The following is a 19,366-nucleotide window of genomic DNA, read 5'->3' as shown; positions in this document are numbered from 1 at the left end:
TTAAAAAATTCCACAAATGGCTACAAAATGTAGAAAAGTGAGGGACTAGCAGATCTTCCCATCCCAATCACGGTTTAGTGGTATAGGTGAAAAAATGTTTTATGCACCCACTTTCCCCATGATATTCCTCACACGACGAACTTTTCCTCCTCAGCCCTTTCTATGAGCAATATTGTCGGGACCACGCTTCAGACGGGCACTGCGACAGAGGATGCAATGAGGCCTCATGTGGCTGGGATGGCGGAGATTGTCGGTCTCATCCTGACCCACTCGGGAACTCCGCCTTGGGCCTGGCTGTCCTGCTTCCCCGCAAGGACCTTCCCCATTTCCTGTATTCTCTGGCGGTCACTGTGCGGACGGCGCTGCAAGTTCAGCAAGATTCCCAGGGCAGGGAGAGGATTTACCCCTACACGGGAAAGGAGCTGCTTGGGAGCAGGAGCAACTGGACGGAGGTTCAACCTGAGACTTTGGAGGAGATTGTTGGGTAAGAGAGACCCTCCCTTTCTCTCTGTCTGCACCAATCATTCCACACCATGCCAGACCTCTTCTTCCTAATTTCTAATTACAGTGGTACCTCAGGTTACAGACGCTTCAGGTTACAGACGCTTTAGGTTACAGACTCCGCTAACCCAGAAATAGTACCGCGGGTTAAGAACAGTTTCAGGTTAAGAACAGACCTCCAGAATGAAGAAGATTGAGAAAGTTTTTGCCATCTCAGCATAGTTCATCAATTTTGTCTGCCACTCTTCTTTGGTCGGAGTTCTACCATCTTTCTATTTCTGGGCTAACAGAATCTGCACAGCTGTGGTTGCGTACATAAATAGTTTTGGGATCTCTGGTCCTATGATACCTAAAAGAAAAGCTTCTGGTTTCTTAGGGAAAGTTTTCAATATTTTTTTCCAGTTCATTATCTATCATTTTCCCCGTCTTTCAAGGCACAGGTCTGCCTTTTAATGCTTTGTGTTTCTAAGCATGTTTTTTCCTCCTTGAGCTTTCCCTACAAAAACCCACTCTTTGAAGCTGAATTGGAGCAATCGTCAATTAGAGTTTTCTATGGATGGACGTTTGTTCTGATTCAGCTCTAAAGCACAGCTTTTTGTGGGGGAAACCCCATAGCAAAAAACAGGACGCAGAGCTTTAAATCGTGGGCCGTGCCTGGAAAGAGCAGAGGAAATGCAAGTGTGTACCTCACAGAGCTGCAGTTTCAAGGTCCCTGGGAAGAAGGGTTGCTCAACTATTTCGTATTTATTTTACTTTGCATTTATTTATTTTTGGCTTTCTTGTCATTTGTTGCAGATTTACCATCTTCTTGGCCGTGGACGGGAGCCAGTGCTCAGGGCAGTGCTTCACATCCCCCCAAAGTGTCCTGAATTTCTTGGCGGCCTTATCAGCCAAAGGAAGCCTCGAGTCCCTGGTGCCATACCCAGTGGTAACTGCCTGGGTCGAGTCTGCGGGAAATGGTAGGTAGCAGACACGCTAGGCCCGAATTCCTTAGAGTTTCAAGCAGCGGTTCTCAACCTGTGGGTCCCCAGATGTTGTTGGACTACAACTCCCATCATCCCTGAGCTCTGGGCTTGCTTGCTAGGGCTGATGGGAGTTGTAGTTCAACAACATCTGGGGACCCACAGGTTGAGAAAGGCTGGAAGGGAAAAGAGAGCCTTCCTGTCTGATCAGAACAGAGTGGAGTTTCACTTCATACTTTTCCTTCATGGAGATCAATATGGGATACACGGTTCTCCTCCTGCCTGTTTTCATCCTCACACGAACCCTGTGAGGTAGGCCAGGCTGAGGGACAACGCCTGATCCCAGGTCACCCATTGAGTTTCTCTTTTTATTTTTCTCTTTTTGTTTGCATCTCACATACTTATGTATTTTTGAACTTTCAATAAAGATATTACCAAAAGGAAAAAAGTTCTTCCTAACGTTTAGAGTGTGTGATAATGTTTTAAGTCTGTTTTGTGGATGCGACTTTACTCTTTTTTCTTTTTTAAAGGCAAAGCAAGCAGGGAATCTGGAAATTATGGCATAGCAGGGGGGAGGGAAGAGGCCCCCTTGCCCCTTACCCAAAGGATAGCCACAAAAACTCCAGTTCTATTTTGCAGAAAACGTTAGCTAAGAGGGTAGTTTGATTCAGAATGTGCTCCCACTCCAGATCAAGGCCCTCTCGCCATTTTCTGCTGGAAACCCCACCTCTGGCCTGCTATTTCTCCCCCCCCCCCCAGTTGCTCTTTACAGCACCGTTCAGGTCAAATACCAATGGATCTTTACCAGATAATTCTTGCCAAACCACAATTCCCATAATTATTTAGAAGGAAGCCGTGCTTAGGAAACTGGTATGGAACTGATATAAATCGGTAGCGCAGGTGGGATTTGGTGAGGGGGGCTCCAGTTTCACATTCTCTCTCCTCCCCACCACCAGATCCCCAGGCCTCCGTTTCCCATTTCTCGGGGCCTCTCATATACGGTGTTGGTGCTGCCGTTGTGGTCATAGCGCTGGCCGTCTTCCTCGGAGTCTGGAGGATCCGCCGGCCCCAGAGGCGCGAACATGGCTCCCTCTGGTTCCCCCCTGGATTTGCTCCACACCAGGCCAAGAAGCGACGGTGCCGCCGGGACCCGGTGGGAGAGGACGCCATTGGGCTCAAGTAAGTATGAAAGGCTTGGCACCAAACAATGAGGATGATTTGGGTACTTATTTGCTTCAGTGGCGGCTGGTTGCCATTGGGCGGAAAGCAGGGAGGCTGAGAGGTAGTTGAGCCAAAGGCAAAGACAAACAGAGCATCCTGATTTGCTTAAGGATTATATTTGCTCAAGGGGCGATTAGACGACGCTGCAACAAGCCATTCCGCCCCCCAAACCTCATTTTCCAGTGCATTATCCTTTTTGGGCAGAGGCAAATTTAGGAAGCACAACTGCTTCTGTCACACTGGGCGCAGAGTCTCGAGGCACCATAACCTTGATGTAGAATGAAAGGTGAGAGGCTGTGGGGAGGCCACTGCTGATATTTGAGACCCCCAAAGTCTGCCAATGTTTTGGGGAAAGAGGGCTTGTTGCATAAGACCTCTCAATCGATTCTCATTACGCCGCCTGAATTTGCCAATATGTGACATTGAATGCTGCCTGCAAAATAGTGTTACACGTCCGCATGCCCCCCGATCTGTGAGCGGCGCACAAGGTCACTGACTACCCGGACACTGAGGTCCAGCACTGAGGGCCTTCTGGCGGTTCCCTCACTGCGAGAAGCCAAGTTACAGGGAACCAGGCAGAGGGCCTTCTCGGTAGTGGCGCCCTCCCTGTGGAACGCCCTCCCACCAGATGTCAAAGAGAACAACAACTACCAGACTTTTAGAAGACATCTGAAGGCAGCCCTGTTTAGGGAAGCTTTTAATGTTTGATGTATCATAGTATTTTAATATTCTTTTGGAAGCTGCCCAGAGTGGCTGGGGAAACCCAGCCAGATGGGCGGGGTATAAATAATAAATAATAATAATAATAATAATAATAATAATAATAATAATAATTATTATTATTATTATTCCAGGGGTTCCAGGTGCTTCCTCAGGGTATGTGTTTCCTTTTGGAAAATGGGGCACAGCAGAGACTGTGATGTCTTTATGATAGATGGTTTGTTTCCAGAGGCAGTCGAACGTTTTGGCTCCCGAACGCCGCAAACCCGGAAGTGAGTGTTCCAGTTTGTGAACGTTCTTTAGAACCCAAACGTCCTTCACAGCTTCTGATTGGCTGCAGGAGCTTCCTGCAGCCGATCGGAAGCTGCGCTTTGGTTTCCGAACATTTTGGAAGTCGAACAGACTTCCGGAACGGATTCCGTTCGACTTTCGAGGTACCATTGAATATGAAACCTGAGCTTGCAATGGAGGGGTTCACTGCATTGACATCCCGAAAGGGTCTTGCTCCTCCCATTGCCACAGCTGTGGAGTCAAACAGAAATCAAATATTGTTCTCAAACATTGCTCTAACTCTCCAGTCTGCTGCTTTACCTCTAGGTCACATCACTGCTCTCCAATTCTTTTTTGCCTTTTTTCTCCTTCTCCCTATCTGTGAGTTGAGGGAGGGCATTTGCCGTCTCTCACAGACCCCTTTCCTTTGTTCTCTTTACACCTCACCTGGGAGCTTGACAGGCTATTCCAAAAATCAGAAGCCTTCATTTGATTTTAGTACTTGCTGGATCCAGGGATTAACACCGCAGACTCATAACAGCAGCCGCAGCCTGGGATCTCTCCTTATTCCTCTCCATTTCTTTCCCCCTCTCCCCACGATGCAGACCAATGAAGCCGAGTGCTGAATTTGTAGATGACCCCGACATGTGCTCCAGCCCCCACTTCGATGGACCTCTGAACTATGCAGATATGGAGGTATTTGGTCCGGATGGGGAGGCAGTGCTGCTGCTAGGATTTGGATGGCAGAGGGTATGTCCAGAGCCCTAGAGGCAAGGCTAGGGTCATCATAATAGCTTTAAAAAATAAATCAATATATTACAGAGAACCTCACAGAGTGTTTGTTGTGGGGGAGGAAGGGAAAGGAGAATGTTAGCCGCTTTGAGACTCCTTAGGGTAGTGATAAAGTGGGATATCAAATCCAAACTCTTCTTCTTCAAGTGTGGCACCATAGTTGGCCCATAAAGAAAGGGGTGGGGATGAATATGTCCCCTTTTACTTTATTTTCCCCCACGAAGGGACAGAGAAGGGTCACATCACACTGCCAGGTAAGCAGGGAGGATGGGTGACAGGCAGGGTGCAGAGGGTGGCAGAGGGGAGACATTCACAGTCGCAGCAGTGCCCATGTTGTTGGTCCTGTTCCACTAGCAGGGACAGATCAAACTTTTTATAGCCTCTTTTATAGCCTCTGAGAGCCAGTGTGGTGTAGTGGTTAAGAGCGGTAGACTCGTAATCTGGGGAACCGGGTTCGCGTCTCCGCTCCTCCACATGCAGCTGCTGGGTGACCTTGGGCCAGTCACACTCCTTTGAAGTCACCTCACAGAGTGGTTAAGAGCAGTAGACTCGTAATCTGGTGAACCGGGTTCGATTCCCTGCTCCTCCACATGCAGCTGCTGGGTGACCTTGGGCCAGTCACACTTCTCTGAAGTCTCTCAGCCCCACTCACCTCACAGAGTGTTGTGGGGGAGGAAGGGAAAGGAGAATGTTAGCCGCTTTGAGACTCCTGAAGGGGAGTGAAAGGCGGGATATCAAATCCAAACTCTTCTTCTTCTCTTCTTCGTTGGTACAGGGTGATGCAGATGCCGTCTCGATCCCGGACCGAGGCCAGTCTAGGCCAAAGAAGCAGGTGCAGTTCAGCACACCGACCTCAGGCCAGGAGAAGGACCCCAAGCCGAAGGCCGTCAAGACTCAAAAGCCAGGTAGAGAGGGAAGCAGGCCTTCAAGGGAAGCCGTCAACAAGGCAGGAAGTCCTGCCCCTGGACTGGATGTAATAAGGAGAGATACTGCCCATAGGGCTGGTCTGAACCAGGGGGGAGGGCAAGATAAATATAATATTATATCATAATGAATTACATAATAATAATACTAGGAAAGATTGCCTTGCAAACTCGTGTATATTTGCCAAAAGTGCACACATAAATGTGTATGATGGGAGAAATTTGCACTAAAAGGCTAACAATTTTTCATGAGGGGGCTTTTCTCCTTTTAAAAAAATTGACTTAAAAGAAATATTGTTTAACTGAAAATGGAGAAGACATGGACTGAAAGTCTTAAATAATTTCTTTTTTTAATGTAACCGGCAGATGGAAAACCAGAAGCCTTTTTAGTTTTTCTCTAATGCTGCTTTTCCTTTTCTCGTTCTTTTCTCTCTCTCTCTTTCCTTTCTTCTTCTTGATTCGTTATCGTATTGAGATTTTTAAAAATAGAAATCTTACCAATAAACCCAAAAATAGATAAATAATTACGCTGACAAACTGATGAGGGAATCTGGGGAACGGAACTCAAGATTGGGAAAATGAGAGGCAGAGGGAAACCGAAACGGACGGACATCCCTAGTTACAAGACTGACCTTCACGAAATGCCCTTTTTTTATCCCTCCAGTTTGTGGCCTGACCCCCATGATGCCCTTGGCCCATTCTCCTGGATTGGACCTGGAGGGATCCTGGGCAGAGGGGCAGAAGGGAAGCCCTGGAGAGACGCCCCTTCACTTGGCAGCTCGATTCTCCCGTGCTGATGCCGCCCGCAGGCTCCTGGCCTCCGGCGCTGACGTCAACGCCCGCGACCAGTGGGGACGGAGCCCCTTGCACAGCGCCATCGCGGCCGATGCGCTGGGTGTATTCCAGGTGACTAAAATAAAATGGAGGTGCAAGGGTGAAATGACATCACACTCCCAGAAGGCCTTCTCCATACAAACAAGACTCTTTGAACACAGAGGACAAGGCTATCATACTGGTCACAATGACCATGTTCTCTCCCAGTGTGGTGCAGTGGTTAAGAGCAGTAGACTCGTAATCTGGTGAACCGGGTTCGATTCCCTGCTCCTCCACATGCAGCTGCTGGGTGACCTTGGGCCAGTCACACTTCTCTGAAGTATCTCAGCCCCACTTACCTCACAGAGTGTTTGTTGTGGGGGAGGAAGGGAAAGGAGATTGTTAGCCGCTTTGAGACTCCTTCGGGTAGTGATAAAGCGGGATATCAAATCCAAATCCAAACTCTTCTTCTCTCTCCACTATCAGAGGCAATATATGCCTCTGAAGAGCACTCGCTGGGAATCGCAATTGGGGAGGTGGGTGCACTTGGGTCCTTCTCTCGGGCTTCTTGGGGGCGCATCTGGTTGGCCACTGGGAGAACAGGATGCCAGACTAGGTGGGTGTCATTGGACGCAGAGGAACAGTGGGAGGAACCAGCTGGGGAACCCCCAAAGTAAGAAGGCTGAGAGCCCGGTGAGTGGTGGTGAGACAACAATGAGAGGCATGAAAAGAGCAGAGGAGAGGTTGGATGCATGCAGGCGCAGTCTCTGATTGCTTGGGGGAAACCCTGGAGCGGAGTGACTGTGGCAAGAGCATAAGGAGAGCTCTGCTGGATGAGGCCAGTGGCCCACTGGCAGAAGTGACCCAGCAGCAAATTTTTTAAAAGGGAACATTTTCTCCACAGATCCTTCTGCGGCACCGGCACACGGACTTGGACGCATCAGCGCACGACGGCACCACCCCTCTCATGCTTGCCACACGGCTTGGGGTTGAAAACATGGTGGAGGAGCTGGTCGCCAATCATGCCGACATCAGGGCTGTGGATAAGAGAGGTGAGGGCATTGCTTGTCTGTGTGCTGAACCCAAAGTGGCATGTCCCAGGAGGCCTGCAAATGCCATCTTGGTAGTCAAGATAACACCAAAACTAATAGTTGTTGTAGGACTGAGCTTATATATGTGTGTGCATTCACTCGCTTTGATGTATGCTAATTAGGTCACATTGATGCTGTGCTTGTCTGTGGAGAGACTTTGGGCAGTTGACACCTATGGCTTCACCAGCCGGGTGCAATGGGAAGTTCTAGGTAAACAGATATACGCTTTTGTTGTTGTTGTTTAATCATTTAGCCGTGTCCGTCTCTTCGTGACCCCATGGACCAGAACACGCCAGGCACTCCTGTCTTCCACTACCTCCCGCAGTTTGGTCAGACTCATGTTTGTAGCTTCGAGAACACCGTCCAACCATCTCGTCCTCTGTCGTCCCCTTCTCCTTGTGCCCTCCATCTTTCCCAACATCAGGGTCTTTTCCAGGGAGTCTTCTCTTCTGGCCAAAGTATTGGAGCCTCAGCTTCAGGATCTGTCCTTCCAGTGAGCACTCAGGGCTGATTTCCTGCAGAATGGAGAGGTTTGATCTTCTTGCAGTCCATGGGACTCTCAAGAGTCTCCTCCAGCACCATAATTCAAAAGCATCCATTCTTCGGCAATCAGCCTTCTTTGTGGTCCAGCTCTCACTTCCATACATCACTACTGGGAAAACCATAGCTTGAACTATATGGATTTTGCTTTGTGCATAAAGGATGCAGAACTGTTTGCTTGGGTGTGGACAAGCCATCTCCTTGCTGCGGCATCCATCCCGCATCTGGGAGATCTGGCAGGCTGATTTGCTGTAACTTCGGGTTGCCATATTTCAAAAAGTGAAAATCCGGACATGGAAGTTTTTCGTTCTGCCCAGACTTGTTGAGCTTTTTCTTGCTAAATCTCAAAACAAAAAATGGAGGTTTTTGAGCTATTTTTAAGGAAATACACTTCTGACATGGGTTGCCACACGTCTGGATTTTCCTGGACATTTCAACAGTTTCCGTCTGGGCACTGTTTCCGACTGCCGTGTTCTGGCTATGCCCAGGAAATTCTGGATGTATGGCAACCCTATGTAACCCTCTACACCAGGGAGCTCCTCCAAGGAGGTTTGGTTTGGCTGATTGATGGCGACTTGGCCAAGCTCACCCAGAGAGCCTCATGGATTTTGATTCAGTCAATCCCTGTATTCTCTGTCCCACAGGAAAAACGGCCCTCCACTGGGCTGCGGCGGTCAATAACGTCCGTGCCACCCTTGTCCTGCTCAGAAATGGAGCTGATAAGGACAGCCAGGATAATCGGGTAGGTAATGTCTTTTTCTGCTCACGCCGTCTGAAAACAGACATGTCAGAGGTGGAGGGGAAACTGTAGGGGTCTGCGTGGGGTCTGCTAACAAGCCTCATCACCTTTAACAAACTGCATTTCCCAGCATTCCTTGAGGGAAGCCGTGGCTGTTTTATAAGCGTGCTTTAAAGAGATTTGTACAGATGCGACTTTTATCTATTTTGCTCCCTCCCACCAGGCACAGACCCCGTTGTTTGTGGCTGCCCAAGAGGGGAGCTACAAAGTGGCCTGCCTTCTTCTCCAAAACGGAGCCAAGCAGAGCATCCGGGACCATGTGGGCCGCCTCCCGAAGGACGTGGCCCTTGAACGCCTCCACCACGACATCCTGGCCCTCTTGGACTGCCCCCGCCCCTCCCAGCAGCTCTCTCCACACAGGCCACGCCCCCAGCCTCACCGGTCTGCCGGCAGCCCACGCAGGTTAAAGTGGCAACCTGGCAACCAGCGGCTAACTCCGGTCCTAGAGACCAAGGGCCCTTTTAAGGACCTCCCCGCTCCTACGCTGCCGATTGGCCAATCAGAAAACGCTGTGGGGCCACCCGACGAGTGACTCTGCACCCTCTGGGTCTGGGTTGGCCAGAGGCCACAGCTGCGAGTCAGCGACAGAGGACTGAGCCATGGCGTGGCGCTTCCTGATGAGGTCATGCGGGGCTGGGATGATGTCACAGGACCGCATCACGAAGGGAGGCAATTCAGAGCCGAGCGGTGCCCGAGGGCAGATTTAGACGTCCTGCATGGAGGAACGAGGAGGATCTTGTGTAAAACCGGAGAACTGTCTGAGGACACATCTGAGGTCATGCAAGGTGTTGTTGCACGGGTCCGTGGCAATTATATGTCACACAGCTTGGAGCGTACGGAAAAACCCTTGATCATAACTTGCTGTTGGACAAGGGTGGACGATCTCAGGCTACTGGGGTCAGAGTGGTCTTTCGCCCCACTTCCCCAAGCTGCAATTCCCCAATATACACGCTGTCATAGTTGGCTTTGTTTTTCCACTGGTGCAGAATCAGATAGATGGGGGTTTATGAAGACCAGGCCTTGCAATGATTACACACCATCCCTGCCACGTAGCATAGCTCAGCTCTGCCTGCTTAGAAACTCAAGGGCTCCTAAGAAATCAGAACCAGGGATCTGCTCTCTTGCAGCTAATCTTCCCTGCTCCTCCTCCCAGCTCCTAAACAAAAATTTATCAGGGAGAAGGGAGGAGCTCTGTCCCCCAACCCTTAGAAAAATTGGGAGGGGGCATAAGAGGAGCCTGCCGGATCAGTCCAAATGCCCGTCTAGTCCAGCGTCCTGCTTTCACAAGGACCAACCGAATGCCTGTAGGAAGACTGAGCACAAGAGAACTCTCCCCACCCGCATTTCCCAATAACTGATATTCAGAGGTTTGCTTCCTGTGGCAGTGGAGGTTGAGCATAGATATTGTGGCTAACAACCCAAAAACAATTGAAGCAAGTCAAAAATCTCCTGGCAGCGTCCTGGGAGAAAGGATTGGCTGCCGTGCTTGAAAAGTTCGTTTTTAAAAGAGCTAAAATAAAAAAATTCCTTCCAGTAGCACCTTAAAGACCAACTAAGTTAGTTCTTGGTATGAGCTTTCGTGTGCATGCACACTTCTTCAGATACCTATCTGAAGGTATCTGAAGAAGGTATCTGAAGAAGTGTGCATGCACACGAAATCTGAAGAAGGTATCTGAAGAAGTGTGCATGCACACGAAAGCTCATACCAAGAACTAACTTAGTTGGTCTTTAAGGTGCTACTGGAAGGAATTTTTTTATTTTGACTATGGCAGACCAACACGGCTACCTACCTTTAAAAGAGCTAGTTCAGGGTGTCCAAAAAGGAAAACTACTTCTAGTACCTGGGCGATATAAACTAGTTTGGTTCATGCTTGGTTTAGATTTATCCAAATTATCCTTAGCAAATACACACACACACACATTCAGCATTCAGAATGTTGCAAGCAGCTGTGCTGAAGTATAAAATATACTTAGGAAGGCTAAGCAAATATCAACATCCACACACAAAGCAGTTTTTAAGATATATTTTCCCCAGCCATTATGATCTTTAAGCTTAAAAGCCTAAAGAGTTTAAAGAATAAAAACAAAACAAAATACGTAAGGCAATGAACCTGAAAATGAGCTAGAAACCTTTGAAAGTTCTACAAACAAAACCCCCAAACTTATTTCGCATTCAGTTCACCCAGAAATCATTAGAATGACTTTTGGGCGTGGTTCAGAGATTTTTGAATGAATTCAGTCCGCCTTGCTAAACCAAACTGATTCATTCAAAGCACTGGCCCCCTGCTAATTTCGTGCGTGGCAAGCTGCCATTAAAGGCCAGTACAAAAAGGTAACCCTTGCCTACACTCTGCACATGCTCAAAGACACTCTCCCCTTGTGTCATCAAGTCACATATCCTTGGATTGAAAATTAGGTTCTGGACTGGCTCTTGCTGGAACTCAGGCTGAGCCCTGAATATCTGAAAATGTACTGCTAAAATAAATGTACTAGCTTTGGAGTTTTTTTTATGAGCAGTTTTTTCCCCTTCCCCCACCCACTGTCAAGTCCCAATTTCATGGAAAATAACATTTATTGAAAAAGCACCATGATCTTAACTAAAAAAACACCAGCGTCACTTGGAATGATTCCTCAGCACCCTCCATCTTATTTCAAGCAAGGTTTCTCTGTCTGCAACAGCTGCACTAACCTATTTAACTTGGTAGTATTTAGAGCTTCTACAGCAAGGAAGGGAACACCTGTGGCCACCTAGTTGTTCCTGAACTATAACTCCCAACATCTCTGACCAATGGGACATAGTGGCTGAAGCAGATGGGAGCCCGTCAACATCTGTAGAGGGACAAGTTCCCCACCTAGGTAGTTTTGGAGATGCCATGGGACTCTCTCTGTGTGTAGGCTGTTCTTGTGATCTGCCAAAACAGGTGCCCCCTCTCTTCTCCCTGTCCATTGAAAAGACAAAGGAAGCTGCAGAACTCTTTGCACATTAAAAGCAAAAAAAAGCAACCACACTCATCGCAATTGCAAACAGTCCCCGTGCTGAACGACTCTCTCCCGGTTGTCATTCCGGTTTTAGCCGCAGGGTGGCAAACGGTGCCATTCTTGAAAACAGTAACAAGTTCCACAAGTTCTCGTTTCTCCCAGAGGTGCTACAGCAGCCTCTTGGGGGAGGGCAGAGCAGAAACACACCCCGCTCTTTTCACAGAACCCCGTATGAGGCAGGACCAAAGAAGGAGGGCAGAAGGAAGGCAGGCAGCGCAGGGTCACACCAGCCACCAGAAGCGTATGTAGATCATAAGTATCACAAAGACAAGACTGGTAGCGGCAGCTTTGGCGTAGGCGGAACGGCTGTTGAGGAGTTTGGCGTCATGGCGGTATTTCTTGGAGAGAGTTGACAGGTTGCTGGCCTTGGAATCCAGAGCTGGAGGGCAAATAGATGAAAAAAAGGAAGACAGGGCTGGCTAACGGACCTTTTAAAACCCCACCTTCGCCGTTTTTTCTCTTCCCGCTCGCCACAGGGAGCGGCTAAATGGTCGTAAGCGAATATGTCCAGGCCCGGATTTCCTCCCAAACCTGGGGATGTGATATCCTCGCATCCACCCCAGCCCCCAAATTAGACAGACGTGATATTTTGCTCTGTGACTTCCAATACGACACGCAGGTCACTGCGTCGACACAGATCTTCCCGCAGCACTGATCCCAAACCCCCTTTCCCCATACCTGATAAGGCCTCTCCACGTTGGAGCACCTCTTCAATGTTGGTCACCATAATCTTCTGAACATCCTGTAGCTCCATGTTGATGCTGCTCAGGTGGCGCTTGGACCAGGTGTCCAGGTAGGATTTCTTCAGCTTCTGGATATAGAGGTCTTAAAAAAATATATAGGAGGGTTTCGTGGATTGGCAACATCTGAGATGAACTACTACTAGGCCACAGGGACTCACCTTGGGGCGGGGGGGCTGAGGCCACTCGCCCAGTGGTTTTTTTTTTGCACTGGTATCCTGATTTTTCTCTAAGGACTTCAAGGTAGTGCCCACAGTCCCCCCCTATCCATTTTATCTGTGTAACAACACACGTCCAAGCTCACCCAGTGGTCTTCATGACTAAATGGGGATTTGAACCCTGCTCTCTCAGGTCCTAGGCCAGCATTCTGGCCACTGCTTCATGCTGCTGTGGTGTGTACATGTGGCCCAAAGTGAATGTGGGTCTGCTTTTATTTTTATTCCAAGTTTTGAAGGGGGTCAGAAAAACTGGCTCAAGAGAGCAGTCAAATTAGCTCTCGCCCCCCACCCACCCAAAAAAAGAAACCTGGAGGCGGTCCACTTCTCTTCTAGACAAATAAATAAAAGTACACGCCAGATCCAATAGCCACCAGGACTGAACCTAAGGTCTTTTGCTTGCAAGGCCGATAAGAGTTTTGTGTTGCCTAACACAGTTTAGACAACGAGGACTAGGAGGCTGGTGGGGCAGGGCTGGGGACGCTCCCCCAGTTAGTACGCACCAAACTCGATGAAGGCGTACGGCCGTGACACGGAGGACACCTTCTTCCCATACAGCTCCCAGAATTCGGCTTGCAGCTCCTCCAGGAAGGCAAAGGCCAGCTTTTTGGAGTAAGCGGCTTCGCACAGCGTCAGGTAGCAAATGCCCTGGCTGATCAGGTAGCTGTAGAGAAGGAAGGGGGCACAGAAGTGAGGAGGAAGGGAAATCGTGATCCGGCTCCTTCAAGCGAGCACAAACAGTCTCACAAGCAAGTTTCTAGACCCTAGGAATTTGTAGCAGTGCAACTGCACTAGTAAAATAATGCAAATAATTTACAACGTTGGGATAGCTTGCATGAATAAAGGAACCATCGACTCCCAATTGGGAACATAGGCGACCATGCAAGTTGTTATTTTGGTGAAGGTGGTTTAGAAGCAGCAGCCGGGTGTCATGTGGAGCTGCCTTATACCGAGTCTCACCATTGGTCCATCTAGTTCAGTGTTGTGAAATATGATTGGCAGCAGCTCTTCCCCATCGAAGAAAGAGGCATTTTCCAGCCCTGCTGCCCAAGAATGCTTTTTTAATCTAGACAAGCAAAGGGACTGGACCTTCTGCATGCAAAGCACATGCTCTATCTCTAAATTGGGGGCCCTCCAACTTCTCTCAATTGTAGCTTCCCCCAGTTCAGGCAGGTTTCACACTCAGGATTCGAACACAGGGCCCCCAGCACTCTAAGTAAGAAACACGCATCCGCAGCAGGGATGGGGAAACTTGCGACCCGCAAGCTGTTCTTGGACTCCAGCAGACATCAGCCCCAGCCAGCATGGCCGACGGCCAGGGATGATGGGAGCTACCTTGGGCAAAAGATTCCTGCATTGCAGGGGTTGGACTAGATGACCCTCAGGATCCCCTTCCAACTCTATAATTCTAAGATATAAAGATAAAGGGACCCCTGACCATTAGGTCCAGTTGTGACCGACTCTGGGGTTGTGGCGCTCATCTCGCTTTATTGGCCAAGGGAACCAGCGTACAGCTTCCGGGTCATGTGGCCAGCATGACTAAGCCGCTTCTGGCGAACCAGAGCAGCGCATGGAAACGCCGTTTACCTTCCCGCCGGAGTGGTACCTATTTATCTACTTGCACTTTTGACGTGCTTTTGAACTGCTAGGTTGGCAGGAGCAGGGACCGAGCAACGGGAGCTCACCTCGTCGCGGGGATTCAAACCACCGACCCTCTGATCGGCAAGTCCTAGGCTCTGTGGTTTAACCCACAGCGCCACCCATGTCCCTAATTCTAAGATACTTCTATGAATAACATCCGGAAGGATACAGACCCCCCCACACCATCAGCCTACTGCCCTGTCAATCCCAGCGCTGTTATAGCATCTTTTAACAGTTCGCAGGTTCTCAAAAGAGATGCCCTTTTAATACCAAGCTCCCTCCTTATTTCTGAGAAACACTTACTGGAAAGTCATCGCCCCAGCCTGCAAGGAACAGCGGTTCGGCGAATGCTCCCCGAGCTTCCGGAAAAGTTGCTTCGCTTGGCTGTGATATTCTTGGAAGTTCCGGTTCGACTGCAGAGGAAATAATTGGGAATAACACCAAGGGGATAAGGCTATCGGAGACTATGTTTTCCCTCCACTGTCGGGGGCTGGATATTCCTCTGAGAGCTTCTGAGAGCTACAGGTAGGAAGACTGGTGGTGTCGCTCTCCAACGGTCCTGTTGTTGAGCTTCCCAGAAAAAAGGCATCTGTGAACACTGTGAACAGGATGCTAGACAGGGTAGGCCGCTGGCCTGATTCAGGCAATCTTCTTTTTACCCTGGTCTTCGATACTCAAGAAATATATTTTTACGACCCACCCTGTTCCTGCGGCTGCAATTTGTTTTAAACGGTTTTTAATGTTGCGTTTGAAACTGTTGTGATGTGTCCTTGGGGCGTTAGGGTGAAGGGTGGGAAACAAATCAAATGATTATACTTATAACACCGCAACAATAATTCACCTCCGGCGGCAAAATCTCTCGCACCAGCCGAGGAGCTTAAATCAAAATTCTGGGAAGGGGACTGGTTACAGCTGGTTGTGGGGTGGGAAGAATCTCTAAGATCCCAAGACTTCTGGGCTCCCTCAGGAAGAGAGGAAGGCAATTACATTATCGGGCATCATTAGAGGATTGTTAAAGGTAAAGGTAAAGGGGCCCCTGACCATTAGGTCCAGTCGTGACCGACTCTGGGGTTGCGGCACTCAGCTCATTTTATTGACCGAGGGAGCTGACATACAGCTTCCGGGTCATGTGGCCAGCATGACTAAGCCACTTCTGGTGAACCAGAGCAGTGCACGGAAATGCCATTTACCTTCCCGCCGGAGCAGTACCTATTTATCTACTTGCACTTTGACATGCTTTCGAACTGCTAGGAGCTCACCCCGTCACGGGGATTCAAACCTCTGACCTTCTGATCGGCAAGTCCTAGCCTCAGTGGTTTAACCCACAGCACCACCCGCAGATTGTTACAGCACACTTAATCCTACAACAGCTTTGCATGGCAGGCTGGCATTATTGCCTGAATACTAAAGATGGGAGCCTGAGGGCACACATTGGATTGCCTAAATCCATTTAGTGAAAAGAATAACAGTCTTGCAGGATAATCTAGTCCAGCAACCTGTTTTCATCACTTGCCAGTTAAAGGTAAAGGGATCCCTGACCATTAGGTCCAGTTGTGGCCGACTCTGGAGTTGCGGCGCTCATCTCGCTTTATTGGCTGAGGGAGCTGGCAGCTTCTGGGTCATGTGGCCAGAATGACTAAGCCGCTTCTGGCGCACGGAAACGCTGTTTACCTCCCCGCCGGAGCGGTACCTATTTATCTACTTGCACTTTGACGTGCTTTCAAACTGCTAGGTTGGCAGGAGCAGGAGCCAAGCAACAGGAGCTCAGTCCGTCGTGGGGATTCGAACCACCGACCTTCTGATCAGCAATCCCTAGGCTCTGTGGTTTAACCCACAGCGCCATCCGCGTCCCTAGTTAGCTGCCCATTTTTGTTAGCTTCTGAAGGACCCTTGTGATCTGCTCCCAAGTTCTGGTATTCAAAGATAAACTGCCTTTGAGCCAGGAAGCTCTCTTTAGCAGTTATGGTTCACCTGCCTAAAGCTGGTTCTGTATATGAGTGTGTGTAGTGCCAGGAAAATACAAAATTAGCTTACAATACAAAGTACACTTGAAGCGGTCTCCTATACGCTGGAGCAGCCCTTTTTGCATCAAGGGCCGCGTTCGCCCTCAGCCAAACCTTTGGGGGCCACATGCCGGCAGAGGGCGGGGCCAAAAGTGGGCACACTCATCTGCCCCACACATCAACTGGGAGGCAGGAGAGGGATTTATTCTTCCTTTTTCCAATGGCGGGAAGGGTAGATTTGTAACGCAGGAAGTCAGACCACTGGCCCACCTAGCTCAGTACTGTCAACACTGGCCGGAAGCAGCACTCCGGGGTTCCAGAGTGAGGTCTCCCCGAACTGTACCTGGAAATGTCCGGATTGAACCTGGGAATTTCTGCAAGCAAAGTAGATGCTCCACCACTGAGCATTCCAAATCGGGGCGCCATCTTACTTTTTAATTAATTTATTTATTTTGCACTGCCTTCAAAACTCATGGGATCAGAAAAATTACCAAGAGGAGGAGTGAGTCCAGATCAGGTCCCCCAAACTGGTATTTATCCACCCCTGCTATACATATTATTATTATTATTATTATTATTATTATTATTATTTCTACTCAGAAAGGTGTCTCATTGTTTTTCAACTGAGTTTCCTTGCAGGTGTGTGTACAGGATTGCAGCCTTCAAACAGACGCCCTGTGACGTTTGGTGCTATTAATTTATTTGTTTGATACCCCCACTCCACGTGTGCCAATGTCATAACCCCTATCTAAATCATCTCTGAAACCGGGTTTGAAAGTTCACTCCCCAATAATAATAATAATAATAATAATAATAATAATAATAATATATTACTTATACCCAGCCCATCTGATTGAGTTTCCCACGTAGAACAAAACCAGCCAGGTGCAAGTAAGAAGTAGCGAAAAGGTTCCTAGAAAGCTGAAACGTGACCCTTGAGAGGAAAGGATTTCCTAGGGTTTAGAGCTGGAGAGGGGCAGCCGAGGGGGCGGGGATGCCCTGGAAGCCTCGGACTCCTGGGTTCCTCCTTCCTCTTACCTGCTCCGTTTCTTGCATAGAAGCTGCCAGGAGAAGCCCGTCTTGGACCCGGCTAATCATGGTAAGCAAGACCATCCTGGCTGCGGGGGGGGGGGAGAGAGAGGGGTCCCGGGGTGTTTTTTTAAGGGGGGTATCCCTCTCCCCCTCCCCTCCGGAGGCTTTAGCAGGACCCGGACTCCCGGCTGACGTGGCCGACGGGAGGGATGCAAATCGCGGGCGGAGCGGGGCGGAGCGACGCCGCCAAGAAGTTAGTTTGGCACCAGGCGAGGCGCGCCCGGCCTCTGAAGGGCTCCTCCTCTCTTTCGCCTTGGAGGTAATATCCCTTCTAGTAATATCGTTAGCAGCAGCGGCTCTTTAGGGCCTGTTGATTTTAGTTATTGTGGGAGTTTTGCAAAAAAAAAAAAAAAAAAAGGTTGCAATTAGTATTGTATAGCTTGATGGGCTGAGCTGCTTTGGCCATCTCTGGGTTATTTGCAGGGCTTGCCTGGCGTTTTTACCTGAGTAGAATGTGTGCTTTTATTTAAAATGTGTCTCTGGGTTATTTGTGGGGCATAGGAATTCATTCATCCCCCCCCAAAAAAAAATACAGTCCGACCCCCCACAAGGTCTGAGGGACAGTGGTCCGGCCGGCCCCCTGCTGAAAAAGTTTGCTGACCCCTGCTCTGACCCCTGAGTGACAGCTCTTGGTGCTTGCAGAGACTGACACCACTGTCTTCTCTTGCCTTCTGTGGAGTGTCCCTTGACACAGGTTGTGTCGTGGATGTTGAAGGTGGCTTAGGCATAGGCTACATCTCACAAACGGTTCAGTCTGATCCAGTTTTTCCGTGCGCATCACTGGTGCTTGGCCACCCACTCACTCATTTTTGAAAGCATGTGTTCTTCACAGACACTGTATTGTTTCCTGGCCTAGGGCTAAAGTAGACTTTATTTCACACACCCCCATGTGCATTTGCGTACCCACACACATAGGCTGGGAGCTTCCACTGGGGCAAAAAAAAAAAAACCCCAGCTAGCCCCCCCTGTAGCTACAGCTCTGCCAGATGGCCATACCAGTAGCAAGGAGTGCGGTGTCCTGCATGAAATGTTTTGTGTGTATCTGAAGAAGTGTGCATGCACACGAAAGCTCATACCAAGAACTAACTTAGTTGGTCTTTAAGGTGCTACTGGAAGGAATTTTTTTATTTTGACTATGGCAGACCAACACGGCTACCTATCTGTTTTGGTGCTGTCTTCTTGGCCCTTTTGCAGCCATGCACACAGATAATTCTGTCCCTGTGCCTGCACACCATTAAAAAAAAGGACAGGAAGTGTGAAACTGCAGTTATTACAAGCTCCTAGTTTTCATGTTCCACAATGGCCTAGAGGGATGCTTGTACTTTCTGGAGAGTGAGCAAGACTGATGTGCTTTGGGCCTTGCCTCCCTCGTTTTTGTTCTTGTTTTACATTTTTAAGACAGAGGTCTTGCGCAAGGCTGACATTTGGCCGTGCCAAAATTGTGATAAAGGGGTCTTGGGCAAGACCTCTGCATTAATAACTTTAAAAAGTCCCTATTCAATCACACATGTTAAGCAAAAAGCTCTCCGGAACTAGGGTTGCCATATTTCAAAAAGTGAAAATCTGGACACAAAAGGTGGGGGGGGGGAGATTTTTTTTTGGGGGGGTGAAAAGTTGTTGGGCTTCTTTTGCAAAATCTCAAGCAACCCGGGTTTTTGAAAATGCAACATATGAATCCTGGCTGTGTCCGGTCATATGGCAGCTGTATCTGAACAGAGTTGCCAATATTCCAGTGTGCTTTTGCCATGTGTCTGTCCATACTGTTTGGAAACAAAACGGTTTTGCTCCTATAACAAATTGTACAGAAAGAGCAGAGGACAGGAAGGTGTGTGGATAGGCCCTTAACGTTAAAGGGATAAAGTACAGGTTGACATTTTGATGAGGATGCTGACATCATATGATCAGTGCAAAAAACGTGCATGCGCTTACGACCCTGGGCAAAGTATACCTTCACCTGCAAGCCCCTGACAGTCTTTTTCAGGGGCTAATGGCCACAAGACAGCG

The 19,366-nt window shown here is 49.0% G+C and overlaps 2 protein-coding genes across 12 annotated transcripts in view; one reads left to right on the top strand and one right to left on the bottom strand.

Annotated features, from left to right (window-relative positions):
* NOTCH4 (notch receptor 4) overlaps nt 1-10,139 on the top strand; it is a 151,716-nt gene extending 141,577 nt beyond the window's left edge. For all 11 annotated transcript variants that reach the window (XM_082206992.1, XM_082206997.1, XM_082206999.1 and 8 more), the window contains 9 exons: nt 155-484; nt 1,297-1,460; nt 2,420-2,642; nt 4,280-4,370; nt 5,242-5,371; nt 6,054-6,295; nt 7,107-7,254; nt 8,478-8,575; nt 8,796-10,139. In XM_082206992.1, the coding sequence (XP_082063118.1) occupies nt 155-484; nt 1,297-1,460; nt 2,420-2,642; nt 4,280-4,370; nt 5,242-5,371; nt 6,054-6,295; nt 7,107-7,254; nt 8,478-8,575; nt 8,796-9,164 (1,795 nt within the window). In that variant the 3' untranslated portion in view covers nt 9,165-10,139. The remainder of the gene's footprint in view (nt 1-154; nt 485-1,296; nt 1,461-2,419; nt 2,643-4,279; nt 4,371-5,241; nt 5,372-6,053; nt 6,296-7,106; nt 7,255-8,477; nt 8,576-8,795) is intronic.
* A 502-nt stretch (nt 10,140-10,641) lies between these two features.
* Nucleotides 10,642-17,443, bottom strand: LOC309526978 (vesicle-trafficking protein SEC22b-B-like). Its single transcript, XM_082213399.1, has 5 exons — nt 17,309-17,443; nt 14,571-14,680; nt 13,130-13,290; nt 12,350-12,496; nt 10,642-12,050 (listed from the first exon to the last, which is right to left on the bottom strand). Exons 1-5 carry the CDS (start codon nt 17,381-17,383, stop codon nt 11,893-11,895), a joined length of 651 nt encoding a protein of 216 aa, XP_082069525.1. The 5' UTR covers nt 17,384-17,443; the 3' UTR covers nt 10,642-11,892.
* Nucleotides 17,444-19,366: the final 1,923 nt, after the last annotated feature.

This window comes from Podarcis vaucheri (assembly GCF_965113315.1).
Source record: "Podarcis vaucheri genome assembly, chromosome: 2".
Classification (NCBI taxonomy): Eukaryota; Metazoa; Chordata; class Lepidosauria; order Squamata; family Lacertidae; genus Podarcis; species Podarcis vaucheri.
This window is presented reverse-complemented; position numbering and strand designations above follow the sequence as displayed.